General features: G+C 35.1%; 1 protein-coding gene across 9 annotated transcripts in view; it reads left to right on the forward strand.

Annotated features, from left to right (window-relative positions):
- VPS13B (vacuolar protein sorting 13 homolog B) overlaps positions 1-22,913 on the forward strand; it is a 774,679-nt gene that overhangs the window by 300,031 nt on the left and 451,735 nt on the right. For 7 of the 9 annotated variants that reach the window (XR_010837425.1, XM_067017180.1, XM_067017176.1 and 4 more), the window contains exons 20-21: positions 3,730-3,839; positions 9,950-10,097. Coding sequence is in view for 8 of the 9 variants with exons in the window: in XM_067017180.1 (XP_066873281.1) it covers positions 3,730-3,839; positions 9,950-10,097 (258 nt within the window). In the remaining variant the exon portion in view is untranslated. The remainder of the gene's footprint in view (positions 1-3,729; positions 3,840-9,949; positions 10,098-22,913) is intronic. The other 2 variants (XM_067017182.1, XM_067017179.1) reach the window with 1 other exon arrangement.

The following is a 22,913-nucleotide window of genomic DNA, read 5'->3' on the forward strand; positions in this document are numbered from 1 at the left end:
CTCAGATACATTCTAAATTATCTTATTGTGTTTCTTCTATTTTATTAATTTTCTCTTCAGCTATATCTAATCTGCTATTTTACCTGTCCAATGAGTTTTTTACTTCAAAAACTAAATCTGTCATTTCTGTAATTTCCATTTTTTGTTAAAATGTGTTCTTTGCTGATACTTTCTTATTGTTTGTTCCCCTTCATGATTTCATACTTTTGTATTTTAAACATTTTCTACATAGCTGTTTTTTTAAAAAAATATTTATTTATTTATTTGGTTGCATTGGGTCTTAGTTGCAGCAGGTGGGCTCCTTAGTTGTGGCTCACCAGCTCCTTAGTTGTGGCTCACTGGCTCTGTAGTTGTGGAATGTGAACTCTTAGTTGCGACATGTGTGTGGGATCTAGTTTCTGGACCCGGGATTGAACCCAGGCCCCCTGCCTTGGGAGCGTGGAGTCTTAACCACTGTGCCACCAGCGAAGTCCCCATAGCTGTTTTTCTGTATTCAAATGTCTTCAGTGCTTGAAAGTCTAAACTTGTTTGTTCTTTTTTCTGGCTCTTGCTCACTTGCCTTCTGCAGTGCTTGCTGATTTTTTTTGTTATGGGACTCATTCACAGATCTTAATTTGTGGCTGTTATGTTACAATGAATTGGAGACTTTTTTCAAAGAGAAAAATTTATTCTGCATTTTGTTAGTGGCTATAAGGATATTCTTCAGCAAGAAAATCTAAAGCTCATCTACCTCTCTTTTCTGTTGTCCACATTTTGAGAATCCCATTTATATTCTCCCTCATGTAACCTGTACCTGTTTTTTAATGTTCCCTTTTCAAAAGTCTTTTTAGTAATTAATTTGGTGTTTATGTCCATGTTTTAAAATAATTTGGCTTTTCTTGCTCTTTCTTGATTGTTCATTTTACAGCATTATTCATTGCTGTCTTACTGTGGAAAATGATAATTGGCTAACTTTTACCCCCTTCAGCTCCCATCACACATTCCTCTTATGTACCCATACTCCCAGTAATCAAATGTATGATATTGTTGTATTATACATTTGATTAATCAAGGAATTCATTTTTTTCAGAATTTACATAGTTCTGTCTGTAGGTATTATTCATGGCACGGTCATGTTTATCCTATGGTTAGTTATCCTTTCCTTTATAACATTTGTTTTTCCTGTATTTAATAATTGTTTGTCATTTCTAAGTTTTCCATGTACTTGTCACTAATTCACTATTGTCATCCTGGGTCACTTTTTTCCCGTGTTGGATCCTTTGTCTTCTGGATCCCAAAGTCTTTTTCTTGAGATAATTCCTTCTTTTGACGAAATACATTCTTTATTGTTAACCACATATTATTTTGTTGTCTTTAATATTTATGTGATATTAATTATAAAATATATTATTGTGGGCTCATGTGACAGCAAGCAGTTCATAGTAATTTAAATCTAAATGTAATTTTATTTCTGTATATGGATTTTAGAAAAGTCTTTTAACTTTTATAATTGAATTATGTATTCTTGAATTTAAATGAATTTTTGAACTCTATTTAAATGTGTTCAACACATTTCTTTAAAATAAAAAGGATTTGATTAATAGTCTTTCATATTTCAGGCCAAATTCTGTTTCTCACCTAGTAAAATATTTTGATAGAATGAATTGTTATAAAACAAGAACACTATTCAAATTAGCTCTTGCTATATATACTCATATATCTAGATACTATATTTTTGTTAGTTTGTGGAGTTGATAGTCTCTGGCATAGTAGAGCTGTTAGAATTATTTGAAAACTGGATATAATTTTGGGAAAGTCTTATTTTCCTTAATATAATATAGCATGTTAAGCCTTTATTCTGTATACTAGTGGTATTTGAGAAGTAGGATAATTTAGGTTCTTATGAGGAATCTGCATTCTATTACAGGAAAAAATATACATTAAATTGTATTTTCCAATTGACTTCAGTTATGACCCCCCCATTTTGCAGTCATCTTCTATTTAGCTTCTCCCCATCATTCCTTTCTGATATGTGTATTTGAGTGAATCATTGCTCACTAGCACATGCTTTGTTACATGGAAGGAGGGATTGCTTATGTTTTCTCAGCATGTTGCCTAGGAACCTATACCGATTTGGGGTTCCTGGGAGAAGTAGCAATGTAAAGTAGAACAGGAGTACATATGGCAAATTTTGTTTGAAAATTCTGTGCAAAGCTTTGAAAAAGGAGGAAATTTCTCTTTTGCTTGCTTCCTCTCTTCCATCCTTGTATCTCAGTCTCTTTGTGATTCACTTTTCATAGGACTTGGTATTAATACTAATTATACTAATTGTACTAGCTGTTTTAATTATCTGCAATATTATAGAACAAATGGGCTTTTTTCAACTAACCTGAGAATATGTCTACCATTTATTGTGATTCTTTTTTCAGCTCCTACCACGTGGAAGGTACTTTTTCAGATGCTGGAGATACAGTTGAGAGCAAAACTGACTAATATCCCTTCCTTCATATTTTATACATCCTAGTGGAGCTAATACTATTTTTATCAAAAAATATATGTAGAAATGCAAAATCTTACTTACGGATATACATGACCTGCCCCACATAAATTAAGAACGGGATATTCTGCTTTAGTTAAGTTTATGTGAGCTACTTTTTATTAGAGAGGGACAAAAATGTTTTAGTTAGTAGGATGGAATTGCAACTTGTTACACTTCAGTCTTTGTGTTTCATGTCAGAATGTTAGCCTGCATTTCATCTAGGCAGCTCTGTCTCTTTGCTTCTGAACATTTAACGCTGTAATTTACAGTGATTTATTAAGTGGTTATAATAATGCTTCCTTTCATATCATGAGTTAGTTCTGTAATATAAACAAAAAAGGGAGATAATATTCCCTTCTCATGGCCAATATAGAAATTGCTGTTTGCCTAAAAAATAAAGTTTATTATTATTTGTTAAAGGCAAATGCACATTTAATGAGATATAATTCACATTCCATAAAGTACATTATTTTAAAGTGCATAATTTAGTGGTTTTTAGTATATTTGCAAGGTTGTACAACAATCACCATTTTCTAATTACAGAACATTTTCATCACTCCCAAAAGAACCATATATCTACTAGCAGTTATTTCCCATCCTTTCCTCCCCCCCAGGCCCCAGCATCCACTGATCTACCTTTTTCTTCATGGTTTTGCCTGTTCTGGCCATTTCATGTAAGCGGAATCGTATAATACGTGGTTTTCTGTAACTGGCGTGTTTCACTTAGCATGTTTTCAAGGCTTATCCATGTTATAGCATGTATCAGTACTTCATTCCTTTTCATGGATAAATAGTTTTCCATTGTGTGATTCTACCACATTTTGCTAATCCATTAAGCAATTCATCATGGACATACATGTTTTCCCACTCTTCGGCTGTTGTGAATAATGCTGCTATGAAAATTTGTGTACAAGTTTTTGCGTGGATATTTGATTACAGTTCTCTTGGTATATACCTAGGAATAGAATTGTTGGGTCATATTGTAACTGTATATTTTGCTTTCTGAGGAAATGCCAGACTGTTTTCCAAATTATTTGCACTGTTTTATGTTCCCACCAGCAATGTATGAAGGTTTGAATTCCTCCACATCATTGGCAACACTTACTGTTGTTCATCTTTTTTATTATGGCTCTCCTACTAATTGGTGTAAAGTGACATCAAGCTTATTATTTTTAGGAAGAATGTAACAATTTAAAAATCTTGTTTTTTAGGTGCCGTACTTCTTTGTAATGTACAAGGACTAGCAGTTAATATTGACCCTATCTTATACACCTGGCTCATTTATCAACCTCAGAAGCGAACCAGTAAACATATGCAGCAGGTGAGAAATTTTATAATTCTCCAAATAATTATTTTTCTTATTTGTTAGAGTTATATATTTCTTCTGTTGATTTTGTTTATGGAGGTACCAGAATTCTTCTGCCCCGTTCCAGCAGTTCTACTCTTTAATATCTGTACAAGAAATTACAGTTCAAAGTAGAGTTGCATTGATTGTTAAAGGAACTTGGTCTACAATTGCTTGTAAAGCAGATACTTTAGAGAGACTAGGTTAGGTAGTCCTGTTTTACTGGCTTATTTTCCCTCATAGTGCCTACATGTTTGTTCTCAGACTGTCCAATACGTAATAATTGCTTAGGAAATGTTAGCTTTCATTTTCATTATCTCTACATTTCTTCTTCATCTGTAGGTTTATTCAACAAACATGCATTGAGTGTGCCTAACTCTGGTATTGGGATGGTTGGTGCAAAAGACTTGGGATATGTGTGTATTTAAAGGGGTCTAAATTACAAAGCAAAAGGAGCTAATTATAGTCTCCTGAATACTTAACGTGTAATTTCTCTATGTATGTCATGATACTTAAATGTAATTCTGACAGATGGGTTTTATTATTCCCATTTTAAAGATGAAGAAACTGATGCTTATTGAGATTAACTTACCTATTTTCACACATCTAGTATACCTCAGAACTAAGAATTTTTGAGGCCAAATTTATGTGATATTGAATTGCATTTTCCCATTGACTTAATTGTAATTTTGTAACATTCTACTTGGAATAGCTTTGTATTTTTTTTCTGAGGTAACTTAAAGCTAATTTATAGGAGAAAAGTATATAATTTTATATTTATATAAGAATATAAAAATTAACTTAAAAAGTGCAACCCGTGTCTCAGGGAGCATCTTTTTAAAGTTTTTCTTCATTTTGTCCTAATTTCATTTGAAACTTCTGCCATCCCTTCTCCATTTCATGCTTCCTTTTATCAAATACATACAGAATACAGTGCAGTATGCTAGGTACTGGGGCTATAGAAACAGAAATTGTGGTTGAGAATATCCCTTCCTCTAGAGATATTTAGTGTATTTGAGAATGTGAAGGAATATAGTAGTAATGCCATTCTTGGTACCTCCCTTGGTATCCATAGGGGATTGGTTCCAGCCCTCTCTCCCCTGTGGATACCAAAATCCACGATGCTTAGGTCCCTTGGTGTAGTACAATTGGCCCTCTGTATCCTCGGGTTCCAGATCAACAGAGGGCTGACTGTAGTTGCTATGTTAGATGTATTTACAGGAGTATATGAAAACATAAAAAGGAAACATTCTCATGATCAGATGAGGATGGGTGTTAGAAGGAGGAATTGACAGTTGAGCTGAGCATCATAAAAGTAAGCCAGACAAGGAAGGTTGTTCTAGACTAAACTGTGAGCAGAGGCAAAGACGATGGAGTAACTTGGCAAGAAAGGGACCTTCAGTGTTTCCAGGCTAGAGTGAAGTGTTCTTATAGAGACTGGTAGAAATTGAAAACCAATTCATAAATGATTTTATTTGTAATGGTAAGTGTTTGAGACTTTATCCCAAAGGGTACAGAGGAAGTATAGGAAACTAATATAAATAGACTTGGATTTTAGAAAGTTTAACAAAATATGGAGTATGAGTAATGGAGAAGTTAAGACTAATGGCAGGGACAATTTGAGAAAAATTTAGTTGTAAATTTTTTTTCTTACTGAGATATAATTGACATATAACAGTATATTAATTTCAGGTAGCAACATAACAATCCAATATTTGTATATACTGCAGAATCACCACTATAAGTCTAGTTAGCATCCATCACCACACATAGTTAAATAATTTTTTCCCTTGTGATGAGAAAAGATTTACTCTCCTAGTAACTTGCAACTATACAATACATATTATTAACAATAGTCATCATATTGTACACGACATTTTATAACTAGAAGTTAGTACTTTGCCTTTACCAACATTACACACACCCCTCCCCCAAACCCCCTGTTTCTGGCAAACACCCTCTCTTCTCTGTATGTAGAGTTTGATGTTTTGGGTTTTTTCGGTTTTGTTTTGTTTAGATTCCACATATAAATGTGGTATTTGTCTTTCTTTGTCTGACTTAGCAGAATGGCCTCAAGGTACATCCATGGTGTCACAAATAGCAAGATTTTCTTATTTTTTAGGGCTGAATAATATTTCATTGTATTATACATTTTTCATTGGTTATTTTATAAATGATGCAGTTATCTCCAGTACACCATAGATATTCCTGAATGTCAGGTAGCGTTTTATCAGCTTAAGTAAATTATACATTTGTTTGATTGATAACCAAGTACCTTCAAAGATTTTGATTTTTTATTTTATTTTTATTATATTGTTTCATAAGTATTTTTAAGTTAAATATATATATTTCTCTAAGTTCAAAACTAGTAGTTTCATTTAAAAGATAAACTAACAAATAAATACCCATAATCCTAATCATTCAGAGTTACAAATAATATTGGGATAAATATCTTCATATTTTCATTTTTCTTTAATTATTCACCTAGAATATATTTTTAGAAGTGTAACTAGTAACTTAGGCATGTGGTTTAGCATGTTTTAAGGCCTTTGTAATATTGCCAGTTTGATTCCAGAATTGGTGTACAGTTTATATTTTCGTCAGCACTTTATGGTATTACTATTTTGCTACAGTTCAGCATATCTCAAAAATGCTTTGAAAATGCCTTTAATCTACTATTTCAGTTCTACATGTTCTCCAACATGGAAAATTGAGAGTATAGTTAAACCCTGTGACCTTATTGCCCAGTTTCAACACTTATCAACCCATAACTAATTATCTTCACTTTAAAAATCTGTTGTGTGAAAACAGGCTAGTATTCAGTAGTGGTGAAAATGTAGAAAATGGATGAACTCATATACTACTGTTGTGAGTGAAAATTAATAAATTTGTCAGTGTCTAATAAAATTACACATGACCGTAGGGTATGACTCCAAAATTCCACTTTTTTTTTTTTTTTTTTCTGCGGTACACGGACCTCTCACTGCTGTGGCCTCTCCAGTTGCAGAGCACAGGCTCTGGACACTCAGGCTCAGCGGCCATGGCTCATGGGCCCAGCCGCCCCGCGGCATGTGGGATTTTTCCGGACCAGGGCACGAACCCACATCCCCTGCATCAGCAGGCGGATTCTCAACCACTGCGCCACTAGGGAAGCCCTCCACTTTTTGATAGAGCTGTGTTCTTACAGTGACATTCATATCAGCCTAAGGAGTCATGTCCTGCATGACTGCCCCTGAAGAATTCTTTGCAATGGTGTAAAATTGGAGACAACCTAAATGACTGTATCTAACGAAGTAGATAAATAAAGCATGGCATGTTAACATGATGTATTAATTTTTTGTTAAAAATTATTCAATAGGTTTTAGTATGGAAGTCTCAAAATTCTATTTAATGCAAAAATCAATTTCCCAAGGACATATGCAATATGAGAGTACTTATTATATTTTTCCCAAACCACCCTGCATATATTACATATATTATCTATTACATATCACATATTATATATAGTATATATTATATATAAATTATATATATGGCATATGTGTAAGTAAGTAAATATGGGTATAAAAAATTAAAGGAGTGTATCAATATCATAATAGTGATTGACTCTGGGAGGAATGGGCAGTTAGCAATCAGAGGGGATTTTAGCTTTATCTGTAATATTTTACTTTTCTCCTTAAAAAAAGCAAATATAATAAATTGTTAATTGTCAGTAATTATTGGTTATAATGAAAATATGGATGTTCTTTTATTCTTCATAATTTCCTATATTTTTACATTTATTAAATTAATAATAAAGGAAAATTTTATAGGAAGAGGGACAAAGGCTTTTTACATATTTTGGGACCACAGGGTATTGATGGAGCCACAGTAGGACAGATATGGGACTAGGGTACAGCGGAAATTTGGGGGAATATCCCGTACCAGAAAGGCAGAAGAAAGTAAGCAGAGCAACAGGTGGTTGCTAAAAATAAATGCTCCTTCTTTGGATATTTTTGACTGGGGTAGTCATGTTTCCAAAACAGCGGTGGGAATCACTCATCTTTTACTCTTTTTCCAGTATCTCTTCATGCCTGACATGTAGGAACTATATATTAGCAATCATTCAGCAAATATTTATGAAGGGTCTCTATTGCTCACTGTTAAAGGTATTTTGGATACACCTGTGTAGAAGACATGTAAGAGCCTTGCTCTCTTGTTAGAAAGGGTTTTTATTTGGCCTTTTACTGTATTTTAAACTGATGTGAAAATGCACCCAGAGTCTCAACCACCAAAAGAAAGATTTTTTTGTTTGTTTGTTGTTGGGTATTTCCAATCATGGCTTCCATCAATCTCATCTTTCACCTATTGTGGATGAATTAAATATCATACTATACAGCACGGAATTTTTCTGTAATTACGTATTATATATTAATTTGGATTCTAAACTTGGTCCTAACTTCTTTGAGTGCTTCATCAATTCCAGGTTTATAAATGATGTCCAGGAAATTCAAGGGATTATGGAATCACTAAGTGTTAGCGCATAAAGGGATTTTCTAGTAGATATCTCTACCCCCTTGTTTTATAGATGAGCAAGTTTAAATTAGACTCAGCATTTCTTATCTAGCTCTTAAATATTATTTCCTATTTAGATTTGTAAAAATATTATCAGTTTGACTAAATGCTTAACATGAAAGCAGATATTCTACGTGTGGTGTTTCCCACAATATATTTAATCTTTCATTTTCTCATTATCAGTTTTCTTGTCCTTTTACTCACCCTAGGGAACAACTTGTAAAATAATTTGGCTTTTTTTCCTTTATATCATATGGTTATATAATGTACCTATGTTCTCACTGAAATATTTATTCATAATTTAAATAATATTAAATAGTTACCATAAGTTGGGTGAAACTTAAAGTTGGATCTATAAAAGTGTGGATGTTGTAGTGTTGAGGGTAACATTAGACCACACTCCAGCCTAAACAACCCCCTCCAGATTCACCATCTGATGCAGCTGTATCACAGTTATCATCTGTTGTTTCCCAAGCTGCAATTTCCTCCTCAATTTGTGGCTAAAACCCAACATTTGATGATTGTTTTCCACTCAGTTCAACATTGATCTTTGATCCTGAAGCAAACTTAAAAATAACTTTTTTTGGAGGGGGGGCAAAAATCTGACAAGATTGTATTGGGCATCATCGGCAGTAACATCAGACTTTATTTCAGTGAATAAAGATGAAACAGCTGCTTTATTGTCCAGCTCAGCACTCATGCATTCAATATAGGATCGTAATGTTTTCCAGCTTTCTCTGACTATAGATATTTTTCTGTGCTTTCTAAATATGCTGTGGATATCACTTTGTCAGACACAACATAGAGATTTTCAGCAATTCTCAAAAAAAATTGGATTGTCCATATTAACATGTACCTAATCAGTTTATGGAAGTACTTCCCTAAAATATCATTTTATAAGAATAACTTTTCACTTACTAGTGATCATAATTTTCAAAGTTAATTTTAGTTTTGATTTGCCTCTAACATGTTACCTTTATACTTCTTACTAAAATTTATGTTAAATTTTAATTAATTCCAAGCTCTTTTGGTTTTCGCACAGAATTCTAATTTAAAATGGAAATTGTTAAATGTTCTTGTGTGAGTGTGTGTGAGAGACAGTGACCAAGAGGGAGGGCAAGAGAGATTGACTGATTCATTGATTTAAAATAATAAAGCCCCATGTATAGCATGGGGTATGTAGTCAATTATAATATCTTTGTATGGTGACAGATGATAACTAGACATATCATGGTGATCATTTTGTAATGTACAGAAATATCAAATCACTGTGTCATGCGCTTGGAACTAACATAAAGATGTACCTCAATTATATCTCAATTGAAAACAAAATATGTAGACACTGGGGGAAAATGTATCAAAATGCTAATAATGGTTATCTCTGGGTGGGTGGGGATTATGGGTGATTATTAATTAAAAATGAATAAAGCCTCAACCACAACATGTGATGGACTTTCTTCAGTGATGCTATGTTTAACCTTCTCTGCTTAAGAAATAGTAAATAATTCAGTTTTTCATTTGACTCTCTCCAGCAGCCTGTGATAGCTGTTCCTCTTGTTATGCCAATTAGCAGAAGGAAGGAGGATGAGGTGTCTGTTGGAAGTGCGCCCTTGGCAAAGCAACAATCATATCAGGCCTCTGAATATGCCAGCAGCCCTATAAAAACAAAAACAATAACAGGTATGTGTCAAGAATTCTAAAGGGTTTGTGATTTCACCCTACCTCTAAGCTAAGAAGTTATCCAGGCCATAATTTCATGAATGCTGCCCAGAGACACAAGAATCCTGGAATGGAGACAAGGGAGTTTATTATCTATAGCATTAGCAGTTACCAAAGTATTAGCATTTTTTTGTGTCCCTGCTCGAAGCCTAATTCCTACAGGGTGGCACAAAGAGGGCCAAGTGATACCTGTATACAGTGGATTATATTACAGGAGAGGAACCTGAACCTTTATAATGGGTAGAAATTATGCCTATCATTTTCTCTAGTGGGAGGCCCTATATGTACCTTACAAGACTGTAAGCAAACCTGCTTTTTGTTCAGAGGAAGACAATATCTTTGTCTTCTGAGGCTGTACACTGTACAGATATCCTTGAAAATAACATTGGGAACAAAGGCATCGACTGCCTCTACTTTTAAGACAGGCAAAAACACAAGAGACCCATGGAAAATCATCTCCCAATAATATCATTATATTCCTTCTTAAAGTGAATTCTTGCAATCCACCCTACATCTCAATCTTCTTTCCTCCCCCTTCTATTTGTTAGCTAGATCACCTATGCAAATATAAAACATAAATATTCTTCCATAAAACAATTTCTTTTATTTCCTTTTGTATAATTTAAAAACCCACTTTTTAATTGTTTTATTTATTTATTTTTTTAACATCTTTATTGGAGTATAATTGCTTTACAATGGTGTGTTATTTTCTGCTTTATAACAAAGTGAATCAGTTATACATATGCATATGTCCCCATATCTCTTCCTTCTTGCATCTTCCTCCCTCCCTCCCTCCCTCCCTCTCATCCTCCCTATCCCACCCCTCTGGGTGGTCACAAACCACCTAGCTGATCTCCCTGTGCTATGCGGCTGCTTCTCACTAGCTATCTATTTTGCTTTTGGTAGTGTATATATATCCATGCCACTCTCTCACTTTGTCACAGCTTATCCTTCCTCCTCCCCACATCCTCAAGTCCATGCTCTAGTAGGTCTGTGTCTTTATTCCCGTCTTACCCCTAGGTTCTTCATGACCATTTTTTTTCCCCTTAGATTTCATATATATGTGTTAGCATACAGTATTTGTTTTTCACTTTGTGACTTACTTCACTCTGTATGACAGACTGTAGGTCCATCCATCTCACTACAAATAACTCAATTTCGTTTCTTTTTATGGCTGAGTAATATTCTATTGTATATATGTGCCACATCTTCTTTATCCATTCTTCTGTTGATGGACTAAGATCAGGAACAAGACAAGGTTGCCCACTCTCACCACTATTATTCAACATAGTTTTGGAAGTTTTAGCCACAGCAGTCAGAGAAAAAAAAAGAAATAAAAGGAATCCAAATCGGAAAATAAGTTATGATTTCATTTTAAGTAGTGTTTTAAATTTCTAATGTTTTCCCTTAGATATTCAGCTTTATTCCATATAACTCATATATCCCCAACCGTATTAAAACATGTTTTATATTTTCAATAACTCGAAAACACTTACTGAATGTCTATAATGGGCAAGACTCTGTTGTAAGTAATTTTGAGGGTAGGAATATTAATAAGACATGATTCCTGCCCTTAAGGAATTTAAAATATGATCATATACACAAGGAAGTTCAAGCTAACATTTGTGGTTTAGAGGAAAAGTTAGTCTCCTTGCCATATTTAAAAACAACAGCAGTAAAAATGCTAGCATACATTTTTGTGGAGTTTTATACATAACTATTATTCTGTGTTCTATTACTTTTCTTAAAATAGGATGTTATGTTTATTTTGTGGAATCATTAGACTTCCACCTGTCAGTATCCACAAGCCTTTTGATATGTTGAGATTTTCTTTACCAATCGATAAAAATACTTTTGCTTATTTTTTGTATCATAGGAAGATGATCTGTAACTTGTATTGATTTTTTAATATAAAATTAGATATTTCCTTTAGATACCATGCTAGGTTTCAGACTTTAGATCTCTTGAACTGGTAGGTTACATAATGGTTTATAAATATCTCCTCTTAATAAGATAAAATAAATGTCCACTAAGTATCAATTGATAAAAATAAGTTTAATTTTATATGCATATTAACCACATATTCTGACCTCCTGCTTTACTATTTAGTCCAGTTTTTTAAAGCACACTTGATAATTGATGTAAAAGTAATTGTTAAGGATGAGTAAAGATGACAGAAAATACTTAGGATTTAACTGAAATTACATGCCAGAACTATGTAGAAAATATCATAGATTTTAGAATGCATTTGCTATGCATGGAGAAGTTTCATAGATAAATTCACATCTCATATCAGTTACCTATCAATTCATGAATGATATTGGTTAATATCTGAGTTTTATTTTGCTTTCATATACTTTCCCACTTAATTATAAGAAATTAACATTTTATTTTGAAGAAATTAAGAAAAACCCCAAACATAATTTCTCATCAGTAATTATTACTTTATAGATAATCTAAAAACATAAACACAATATTCTTTTTTAAAAATTTTATTATTTAGTTTTAAAATTTTATTGGAGTATAGTTGATTTAAAATGTTATATTATTTTCAGGTGTACAGCATAGTGATTCAGTTATACATATACATATATTCATTCTTTTTTAGATTCTTTTCCCATATAGGTTATTACGGAATGTTGAGTACAGTTCCCTGCGCTATACAGTAGGTCCTTGTTGGTTATCTATTTTATATATAGTAGTGTGTGTGTGTGTGTGCGCGCACGCGTGTGTTAATTCCAAGCTCCTAATTTATCCCTCCCCCCCACATTTCCCCTTTGGTAATCATAAGTTTGTTTTTGAAATCTGTGAGTCTGTTTCTGTTTTGTAAATAAGTTCATTTATATCATTTTTCAAAATTAGATTCCACATATGAGTAATATCATATGATATTTGTCTTTGTCTGACTTATTTCACTCAGTATGATAATCTCCAGGTCCATCCATGTTGCTGCAAATGGCACTATTTTGTTCTTTTTTATGGTTAATATTCCATTTTAAATATGTACCACATCTTTATCCATTCCTGTATTGATGGACATTTAGGTTGTTTTCATGTCTTGGCTACTGTAAATAGTGCTGCAATGAACATTGGGGTGCATGTATCTTTTTGAATTATGGTTTTCTCTGGATACATGCCCAGGAGTGGGATTGCTGGATCATATGGTATCATCTCACACTGGGCAGAATGGCCACCATGAAAAAGTGTACAAACAATAAATGCTGGAGAGGGTGTGGAGATAGGTGAACCCTGCTACACTGTTGGTGGGAATGTAAATTGGTACAGCCACTATGGAGAACAGTATGGAGGTTCCTTAAAAAACTAAAAATAGAAGTAACATATGATCCAGCAAACAACACATTATTCTTTATTTCAAATTACAAATGTGAACTGTGGTTCTTTGCATTTGAGTTGTGGATATTTGCTTTTTCTGTCTTTAGTGTTTCCCCATCTCTAGAACCCTTAGGTTATATATCCTGTAGGTATTTTCCTTATAGGTGAGGATGTCTATGTATCACCATATATTTACTCAAGCTAGCATAACAATGAACAATTATCAAATTGATGCCTGTGCTTGCTTGTTTTTGGACTGTGGACATTTGTAGAAAGTAAAAATCCCTGGGTATAACATTTCTTCTTGATCACCAATGTATCTTGCCTCTTGGATGCCACCATTTTCACTTCTTTGGAAAGCTTGTTGGTATTGTTCTCTCTTTTCTTGAGAATGCTCTGTACTAATCATTTTCTTTATTTAGAATTATGTTTCAAATTTTTCTGTTTTATTTTTAATTAGAGTATACAGTTCCTGTTTTGGTTTTAATTTAAAAATGCTTTATGAGTCCTTTGAATTTGTATCTACTTCTAAATGTGGTTATCACTTTTAATTATTTTAATTATTACTTACATTGTATCATAAGCTATAATGAATTTGGTAAGGTATTCATAGTCTTTTACAAACCATTTTTCTTGTTGTTTTTGTTTCACTTTTACCATCTTAACCTTTTTAAGTGTACAGTTCAATTGTGTTAAGTATACAGATGGTCCCCAACTCATCATGGTTTGACTTACAGGTTTTCGACTTTATGATGGTGTGAAAGCAATATGCATTCAGTAGAAGCCATACTTTGAATTTGAATTTTGATCTTTTCCCAGGCTAGCGATATGAGGTGGGATTCTCTGGTGATGCTGGGCAGGGTCAGTGAGCCACAGCTTTCAGTCAGCCATGCAACCACGAGGGTAAACAACCAAAACACTCACAACCATACGACCATTTTGTTCTTTACTCTCAGTACAGTATTCAGTAAGTTACATGAGTTATTCAATCATGTAGTATAAAATAGGCTTTGTGTTTGATAATTTTTCCCAACTGTAGGCTAATGTAAGTATTCTGAGCACATTTAAGGTAGGCTAGGCTAAGCTCTGAAGTTCAGTAGGTTAGGTCTATGAAATGCATTTTCAACTTAAGATATTTTCACTTTATGATGGGTTTATCAGGACATAACCCATTGTAAGTTGAGGAGGATGTGTATTCACATTGTTGTGAAATGCACATTTTAATTTTTTAACTGAATTTTACAAGTGGAGAAATGTGTTAATTTATGCTTGAATTCTTATTAAAATAATTTTTAATTTTTATATTCTCAACCTAAGGTCCAAAGTTGGTCTTAAGTTCATCCCCAAGTTATGTAGTAGTACTGGCACTTGAAGACTGAGGCTTGGTGATATTGCACTGGGCTTGATTTTGCTTTTTAATTATTCATCAAGAAGCAAACATCCTCTTTCAGTCTCAATTAACCAATCTTAAGTAGCTGGCTGCCAGGGGAACATGTGCTTGATGGCTGGAAATGTGTTGACAGCAGAACAGCACTATTTCAGTGATATAGGCACGTAGGGCAGGCCAAGCCAGAATAAAAGCATGTTTCACATGAAGATAATGTATTATCACAAAATTCTAAATGATCTTCTAGAGAATCTGTATAGCCTTCAAAACAAGGAAACCACTAAAAACTATGACATCTGTTTACCCTATGTTTTGGAAATGTTATGAACATTAAATTAGAACTCTTGATGAAAATGTCTGTAATGGAGATGAAAACTTTAAAAAGCAGAATCCTTCATAAATGATAGCTCTTTGAAAAATACTAACCATTTTTATCTTACATGTTTATATATTACCTCTTAAGTCTAAAGCACTGTAAGTAAGTACACAGTTAAGATAATAGAAGGCCTTTTAATTTGACTCCTTAAATAATACCAAGATAATAGTAAATGAAGACCTGATAATTGATGTAAATTTTAGTAGATAATGCCATAAATTAAATGTATAGAACTTTAGCTTCTGACTGTGATGGAGGAACAGGGACTAGATTTATATTCCTGTTGTAAATAACTAATAAACTGGTCAAAATATATGGGAGGAAAAAAAAGTTTCTAGACATCGGACAGTACATAGTGCAGTACTGTGATCCCTCATAGAAGGGAAACAAATGAGTTGAGCCCTAGGATTATCCTGGCCTTTTGGCTGAAGGCACATTCCAGACCACAGAGCAGGGTGGGATGTATCAAGCTGAACTCAGCTGTCTTGCTGGATTGAAGTTTAGAGAAGCAAAGGGATTGAAGTGTAAGGAGGCAGAGATGACTGGAAATTATGGGACAGAGTTTCAGAGAGAGAAAGCTATGCAGCAAAAGAGCTTCAGAGATCAGCGATAGATTTCTCCTTGAGTATTAGCTGAATAGTAAGCTGTGCCTGAATAGGATGAGACTCCACAAAGTTGAGCAAAGGATGACCAAGGACCTATGGTCTGAATGATTCCCAGAGCTCACACATGGCTAAAAGGCATTCAGGTTCTCACTGTGCTTAGTTCACAATTCCAACTGACCATTCGGGACATTCAGTGAAGACCCCAAAAAGATGACATCTCAGTATTGGAGCTAAACTTTCCATAGAGTAAAGCCTACCTAGACTCACCTTAAACACACTTTAAAAAAGCCTCTGAAGAAGCCAAAACAGTGAGTGAGTTTACTGCTGGCCAAATGAAGCCCAGTGCTATTAATAGAAATACAACAAGATCCAGATATGTAACAACTTAAAATCACAGTGTTAAGCATCCAACCCAAAACTATTAGAGATGCAAAGAAGCAGGCAACTTTGACAAGGAGGAAAACTAACAATAGAAATAAACTGAGAAATGGCAGATGATTATATGATTAATATACTCTCATTAGCAGGTATATTAAATACTTGTACATTAAAACAGGTACTATAACTGTTCAGATGTTTGAGGAAAGATGAATACAATTTGGAGAGAAATAGAAGGTATAAAAAGGAACCATGCCCAACTCTAGAGATGAAAAATATAATATCTGATATCAGAAACTCACTGGGTGGAATTAGCAGTAAAGTAGACATTGCAGAAGAAGAAATAATAAACTTGAAGACATAGCAATAGAAACTTGCCAAATTGAAGCACAAAAAGAATAAAGGGGAAAAATGTACAGACTTTTAGTGAACTGTCGGATGATAATTAAGGTAGTCATGGTAGATCTCACTAAAAGTTCATATTTGACTAGATACTTGAAGCAGGTGAGGGAGTGCGGCATGTGGATATCTGTAGAAAAATCATGTGGGATTATATGTATGTCTAGGAAATTGGACATACATATAATCCCACATACCCCTTCACTTAATAATTAAGGAGACTGAGTCTTTAAGAGGTCAAGCAACTTACCCAAGGTTACAAAATATTTAATGGTACTTTTTAAAAAGGAAAGTTCCAGGTTATAGTAGTCATTTTGTAATTATTAGCTGCCTCTTTCACTCCTTAATGGCATAACCAGCCCTAAAATGAGGTCTATGTAAAAATTCCTCTCTAAAACCTAATGTATAAGCAGCCAACTTCAGAGTGTCTTTTTCTTTTTCTTTTTTTTTTTTTTTTGTCAAAGGAATTATTCTAAATTTTCAGCCCAGTTCCATTGGACTAAGCTAGTTAAGAATTTTGTGTCAGAGCTACCAACGTGGATATACTGGGAAACAACTCACCTTTGTGATGAGCATGGAGGTTCTACCTGGCTTTAATCAGGTGTCACTTCAATGGTGCAGTTCCTGGCATAAACTCCACAGTGAAACACTACTCCTGACATGTTTTTTCTTCCCTGATATGTCCTTAAATATATCCTGGAGTCATTCATGCTTCCAACAAAATTAAATTAAATATTTATGATGTTTCAGATATTTAAAATTTTTGTCCAGCATAAGGAAATTCTATTTTATTTAGTTCTCAAAGAGAATTAAATATGAAAAGTCCTGAAATTTTAAAAACCACTTTGTTACTTTATGTTACAGATAGTGAAGGCTTTCAGACTTCCTTTTTTTTTTTTTTAAGAATCTTTCTTTTGACAATGAACTTGGGCTATTATGTAGAATATTTCTAATTATGTTTATTTCCTGACCTGATTTCAAAATATAGTATTTTTAAACTAAGCAGTAATTTAACTGTAATATTAAGTTTGGCTGAAGGTATCAGAAAACCCTCAATAACAGTGATTTAAACAAGATCGAATTTTTTTTGAAAATATATGGAAATAATATAATTTGTCAAGAACTTGTATCCAAAATATATATGGGACTCTCAAAATTCAATAATTAGAAAACAGACAACCCATTAAAAAATTTAACAAAATTTTTGAACAAGCACTACCCCAGTAAAGTTATATGTATGGTAAATAAGCACAGAAAAAGATGCTCAACATCAGTAATCACCAGGGAAATGCAAATCAAAACTACAATGATCTACCACTACATACGCTCCAGAACAGACAAATTTAAGAAGACCGACCATACCCAACACTGGTGAGGATATACAGCACCTAGAAGTGTAATATACAGCTGGTAGAACTGTAACATAACAAAGTCACTTAGAAAAACAGTTTGGTAGTCTCTCAAAAAATTAAACATATATCTACTTATGATATCCTTTCAGTTTTTACCTAAGAGAAATGAAAGCATGTGTCCATACAAAGACTTATACTTAAATGTTCATAGTGGCTTCTTTTGAAAAAAAAAACAAGATTGAATTTTATGTCTCTCATGTGAAAGCTTTGAGTAGGCATCCAGAGGTGTTAAGGTTCTCTAAGATCAGGTACTTTCTTATTCCCCATGGGTGGCCTGTGTTGCCAGGCTTGCCTTATGGTCCACAATGGATGCTTCAGCCATTTATCATATCTGCATTTCGATGAGTGGGAAATGAGTAAAGAGGACTCTTTTCTTTCTTTAAATATTGTACAGAAGTTGCACCCTTCACTTTTGCTTCACTTCTCTTGGCCAGAAACTCATCACATGATCATATGTAGCTATGCAGGGGTCTCAGGATGGTAGTCTCTATTCTTTAAGGCCACACACCTGGCCGAAACGTGTGGCTTTTAACTAAGAAAAAAAGGGGAGAATAGATAATAGAGGTTATTTAGCTGTCTTTGCCACAATAACTTAAAATAGAATGTTACAAGCTGAGTTTTAGAAGAGAAATAGGAAATAAACATTTTTCTTTTAGTGGGGATACCAGAAGACATAGCTGGTAAAAGTATTTTCATGTCTGAGGTGTGGTTTAGGTTTTTCTCAATGAGAGATAACAGGTTTGGGAGTCATCACCATATGGATTGTAGTCAAAGCCACAGAGTGCATGATCTCTCAGGAAGACTGTGCACAGCAAGATGAGAAGAAAGCACAAAATTAAATTCTGAGCAACTTTTCATTAAAGAGTAAGGAGTAGGAGCCAATGGAGAAGATTGAGAAGCTTCATTCTGAGAAGTAGGCAACAAAGGAACATATGATACATATATATGACACAAATGAAAAGTTTCAAAAAGAGAGTGTCTAACTGCATGATATGCTGTAAAGTCATCAAGAACAATGAGGCTGAAAAACTTTAATTGGCCAAGGTCAGTTGGCCAGAGGAGCTTTGGTAATTAGGGTATGAATGGGAGTTGAGCATGTAGGGATAGCCTCTGTATACCACTCTTTCAGGAAATTGGACTCTGCAGAAACTTGGGTATGTCAGTAGTTACAGTGAAGCAAACAGGAGAGGAGAAAAAATTAGAGCAACAGTAAAGTTTGGAATAATTTATATAGTGAGATCACAGGTCAGGTAGAATGTAAGATCTTATAAACAGATATAAGATTTAACAGATAATTGCCACTTCCTCTGAGAAAGAGGTAAGAAGATAAAGTATATACCATTATATGTCAGTTTAGTTAATTTTCTCTCCACAAACAAGTATTTATGCAGGATAAGTATTGTTATCTTTGCACTGTTGCAGAGAATGTAAGAGATTAGGAAATGTATAATTTTTTCAAGCCAAGCTCCTTGCTTTTCACAAACAAGGAATATGTTCCTTATATGAAAACAGGACATGACATTATACTTTACCTTCAGTTTTTTTAAATCAGTTTAATATATTACACCAAGTTTGAAATTTCTTCATCTTAAAAAAAAAAAAATCATTCTACCCAAGGCAGTATAACTTGTAGGATGGTTTTAAGAAGGGAGATTTCCAATTTTTGCTAGTAATATTTGCTCCTGAAGGCACTGATGTATTTTGGATTCTAACTTTTTAATAATTGTGGATTATAAGTAAAATGGGTCATACCAATATAGTTATCCATCTAAAAATATTTAAGCAATCCTTAATTCGATTAAGCTTGAATGTTGAGCAGGTATGTTCCTAATTATAGTGTGGAAATAGTATTACTGTACAAGAAATACACTTTTGTGGATTTATGTATATTAGAAGTTGCTCACTTTAATCATGTAGCTTAGCATAAAATTCCATTCCTTTGTGATTAATTAGATATTTAGTTTCATTGGAAAATATTAAAGCATGAGAGTACACACTAATGCATAATATGTAATTGATTTTATTCTCTCAGGAGTAAAATATGGTTTAAAAAACATTTTCTCCTTATGGAATAGAGAAAGGTTTAAAATGCATTGAAGGGGACCTTCATGATGGCAGAGGAGTAAGAAGTGGAGATGACTTTCCTCCCCACAGCTACATCCGAAGTACATCTATATGTAAAACAATTCCTACAGAACACCTACTGAATGCTGGCAGAAGATCTCAGACTTCCCAAAAGGCAAGAAACTCCCCATGTACCTGCTTAGGTGCAAAAGAGAAAAGAAAAAATAGAGACAAAAGAATAGGGATGGGACATGCACCTCTGAGAGGGAGCTGGGAAGGAGGAAAAGTTTCCACACACTAGGAGGCCCCTTCACCGGTGGAGATGGGGAGGTGGGAGGGAGCGAAGCTTTAAAGCATGGAGGAGAGCTCAGCAACAGGGGTGCAGAGGGCAAACCGGAGCGATTCCCTCACAGAGGATCAGAGCTGACCAGCACTCACCAGCCCGAGAGGGTTGTCTGCTCACCTGCCAGGGCGGGTGGGGGCTGGGAGCTGAGGCTCAGGCTTCGGAGGTCAGATCCCAGGGAGAGGACTGGGGTTGGCGGCGTGAACACAGCCTGAAGGGGGCTAGTGCCCCACAGCTAGCTGGCAGGGAGTCCAGGAAAAAGTCTGGAACTGCCTAAGAGACAAGAGACCATCATTTCGGGGTGTGTGAGGAGAGGGGATTCAGAGCACCGCCTAAACAAGCTCCAGAGATGGTGTGAACCATGGCTATCAGCGCAGACCCCAGAGATGGGCATGAGATGCTAAGGCTGCTGCTGCAGCCACCAAGAAGCCTGTGTGCAAGCACAGTCACTGTCCACACCTTCACACCTGGGAGCCTGTGCAGCCTGCCACTGACAGGATCCTGTGATCCAGGGACAACTTCCCCGGGAAAACACATGGCGTGCCTCAGGCTGTTGCAATATCATGCTGACCTCTGCCTCTGCAGGCTCGCCCCGCATTCCGCCAGAGTCCCTCCCGCCAGAGTGAGTGACTCAGAGCACCCTAATCAGTCGCTCCTTTAACCCCCTCCTGTCTGGGCGAAGAACAGATGCCAGAGGATGACCTACACGCAGAGGCAGGACCAACCCCAGGAACTGTGCAAACAAAGAAGAGAAAGGGAAATTTCTCGGAGCAGCGGATTAAATCTCCACAGTCAACATGATGTACCCTGCATCTGTGGAATACCTGAATAGACAACAAATCATCCCAAAATTGAGGCAGAGGACTTTAGAGCAACTGTAGACTTGGGGTTTGCTTTCTGCATTTAACTTGTTTCTGATTTTATGCTTATCTTAATTTAGTATTTAGATCTTATTATCATTGGTAGATTTGTTTATTGATTTGGTTGTTCTCTTCCTTTGTGTGATTTTGTATGTATAGCTTTGCTTTTACTGTTTGTCCTAGGGTTCTGTCAGTCATGGTTTTTTTGGTATAGTTTTTAGTGCTTGTTATCATTAGTGGATTTGTTTTTTTGGTTTGGTTATGCTATTCCTTCTTTCTTTCTTTTTTTATTTTTAATAATATTTATTTTTTATTTTATACTTTAACAACTTTATTTTATTTCCTTCCTTTCTTTCTTTCTTTTTTTCCTCCCTTTCCTTCTAAGCCGTGTGGCTGACAGGGTCTTGGTGCTCTGGCCGGGTGTCAGGCCTGAGCCTCTGATGTGGGAGAGCCGAGTTCAGGACACCGGTCCACCAGAGACCTCCCCACTCCACGTAATATCAAATGGCAAATGCTCTCCCAGAGCTCTCCATCTCAACACTAAGACCCAGCTCCACTCTGCAACCAACAATCTACAATACTGGACAGCCTATGGCAAACAATTAGCAAGACAGGACCACAAACCCACCTATCAGAAGAGAGGCTGTCTAAAATCATACTAAGTTCACAGACACCCCAAAACACACCACCGGACGTGGTCCTGCCCACCAGAAATACAAGATCCAGCCTCATCCACCAGAACACAGGTACCAGTCCCCTCCACTAAGAAGCCCACACAACCCACTGAACCCGCCTTACCCTGGGGGCGGACACCAAAAACAGCAGGAACCACGAATCTGCAGGCTGCGAAAAGGAGACCCCAAACAGAGTAAGTTAAGCAAAATGACAACACACAGAAACACACAGCAGATGAAGGAGCAAGGTAAAAAAACCCACCAGATCAAACGAAGAGGAAATAGGCAATCCATCCACCTGAAAAAGAATTCAGAGTAATAATAGTAAAGATGATCCAAAATCTTGGAAATAGAATGGAGAAAATATAAGAAACGTTTAACAAGGACCTAGAAGAACTAAGGAGCAAACAAACAACGATGAACAACACAAGAAATGAAATTAAAAATTCTCTGGAAGGAATTAATAGCAGAATAACTGAGGCAGAAGAACAGATAAGTGACCAGGAAGATAAAAGAGTGGAAATAACTACCGCAGAGTAGAATAAAGAAAAACGAATGAAAAGAATAGAGGACTGTCTCAGAGACCTCTGGGACAACATTAAATGCACCAACATTCGATTTATAGGAGTCACAGAAGAAGAAGAAAAAGAAAGGGACTGAGGAAATATTTGAAAAGATTATAGTTGACAACTTCCATAATATGGGAAAGGAAATAGTCAATCAAGTCCAGGAAGCACAGAGATCCCATACAGGATAAATCCAAGGAGAAACAAGCCAAGACACATACTAATCAAACTATCAAAAGTTAAACACAAAGAATAAATATTAAAAGCAGCAAGGGAAAAGCAACAAATAACATACAAGGGAATCCCCATAAAGTTAACAGCTGAACTTTCAGCAGAAACTCTGCAAGGCAGAAGGGAGTGGCAGGACATATTTAAACTGA

The sequence above is a fragment of the Kogia breviceps genome, chromosome 17, assembly GCF_026419965.1.
Source record: "Kogia breviceps isolate mKogBre1 chromosome 17, mKogBre1 haplotype 1, whole genome shotgun sequence".
NCBI classification, from domain to species: domain Eukaryota; kingdom Metazoa; phylum Chordata; class Mammalia; order Artiodactyla; family Physeteridae; genus Kogia; species Kogia breviceps.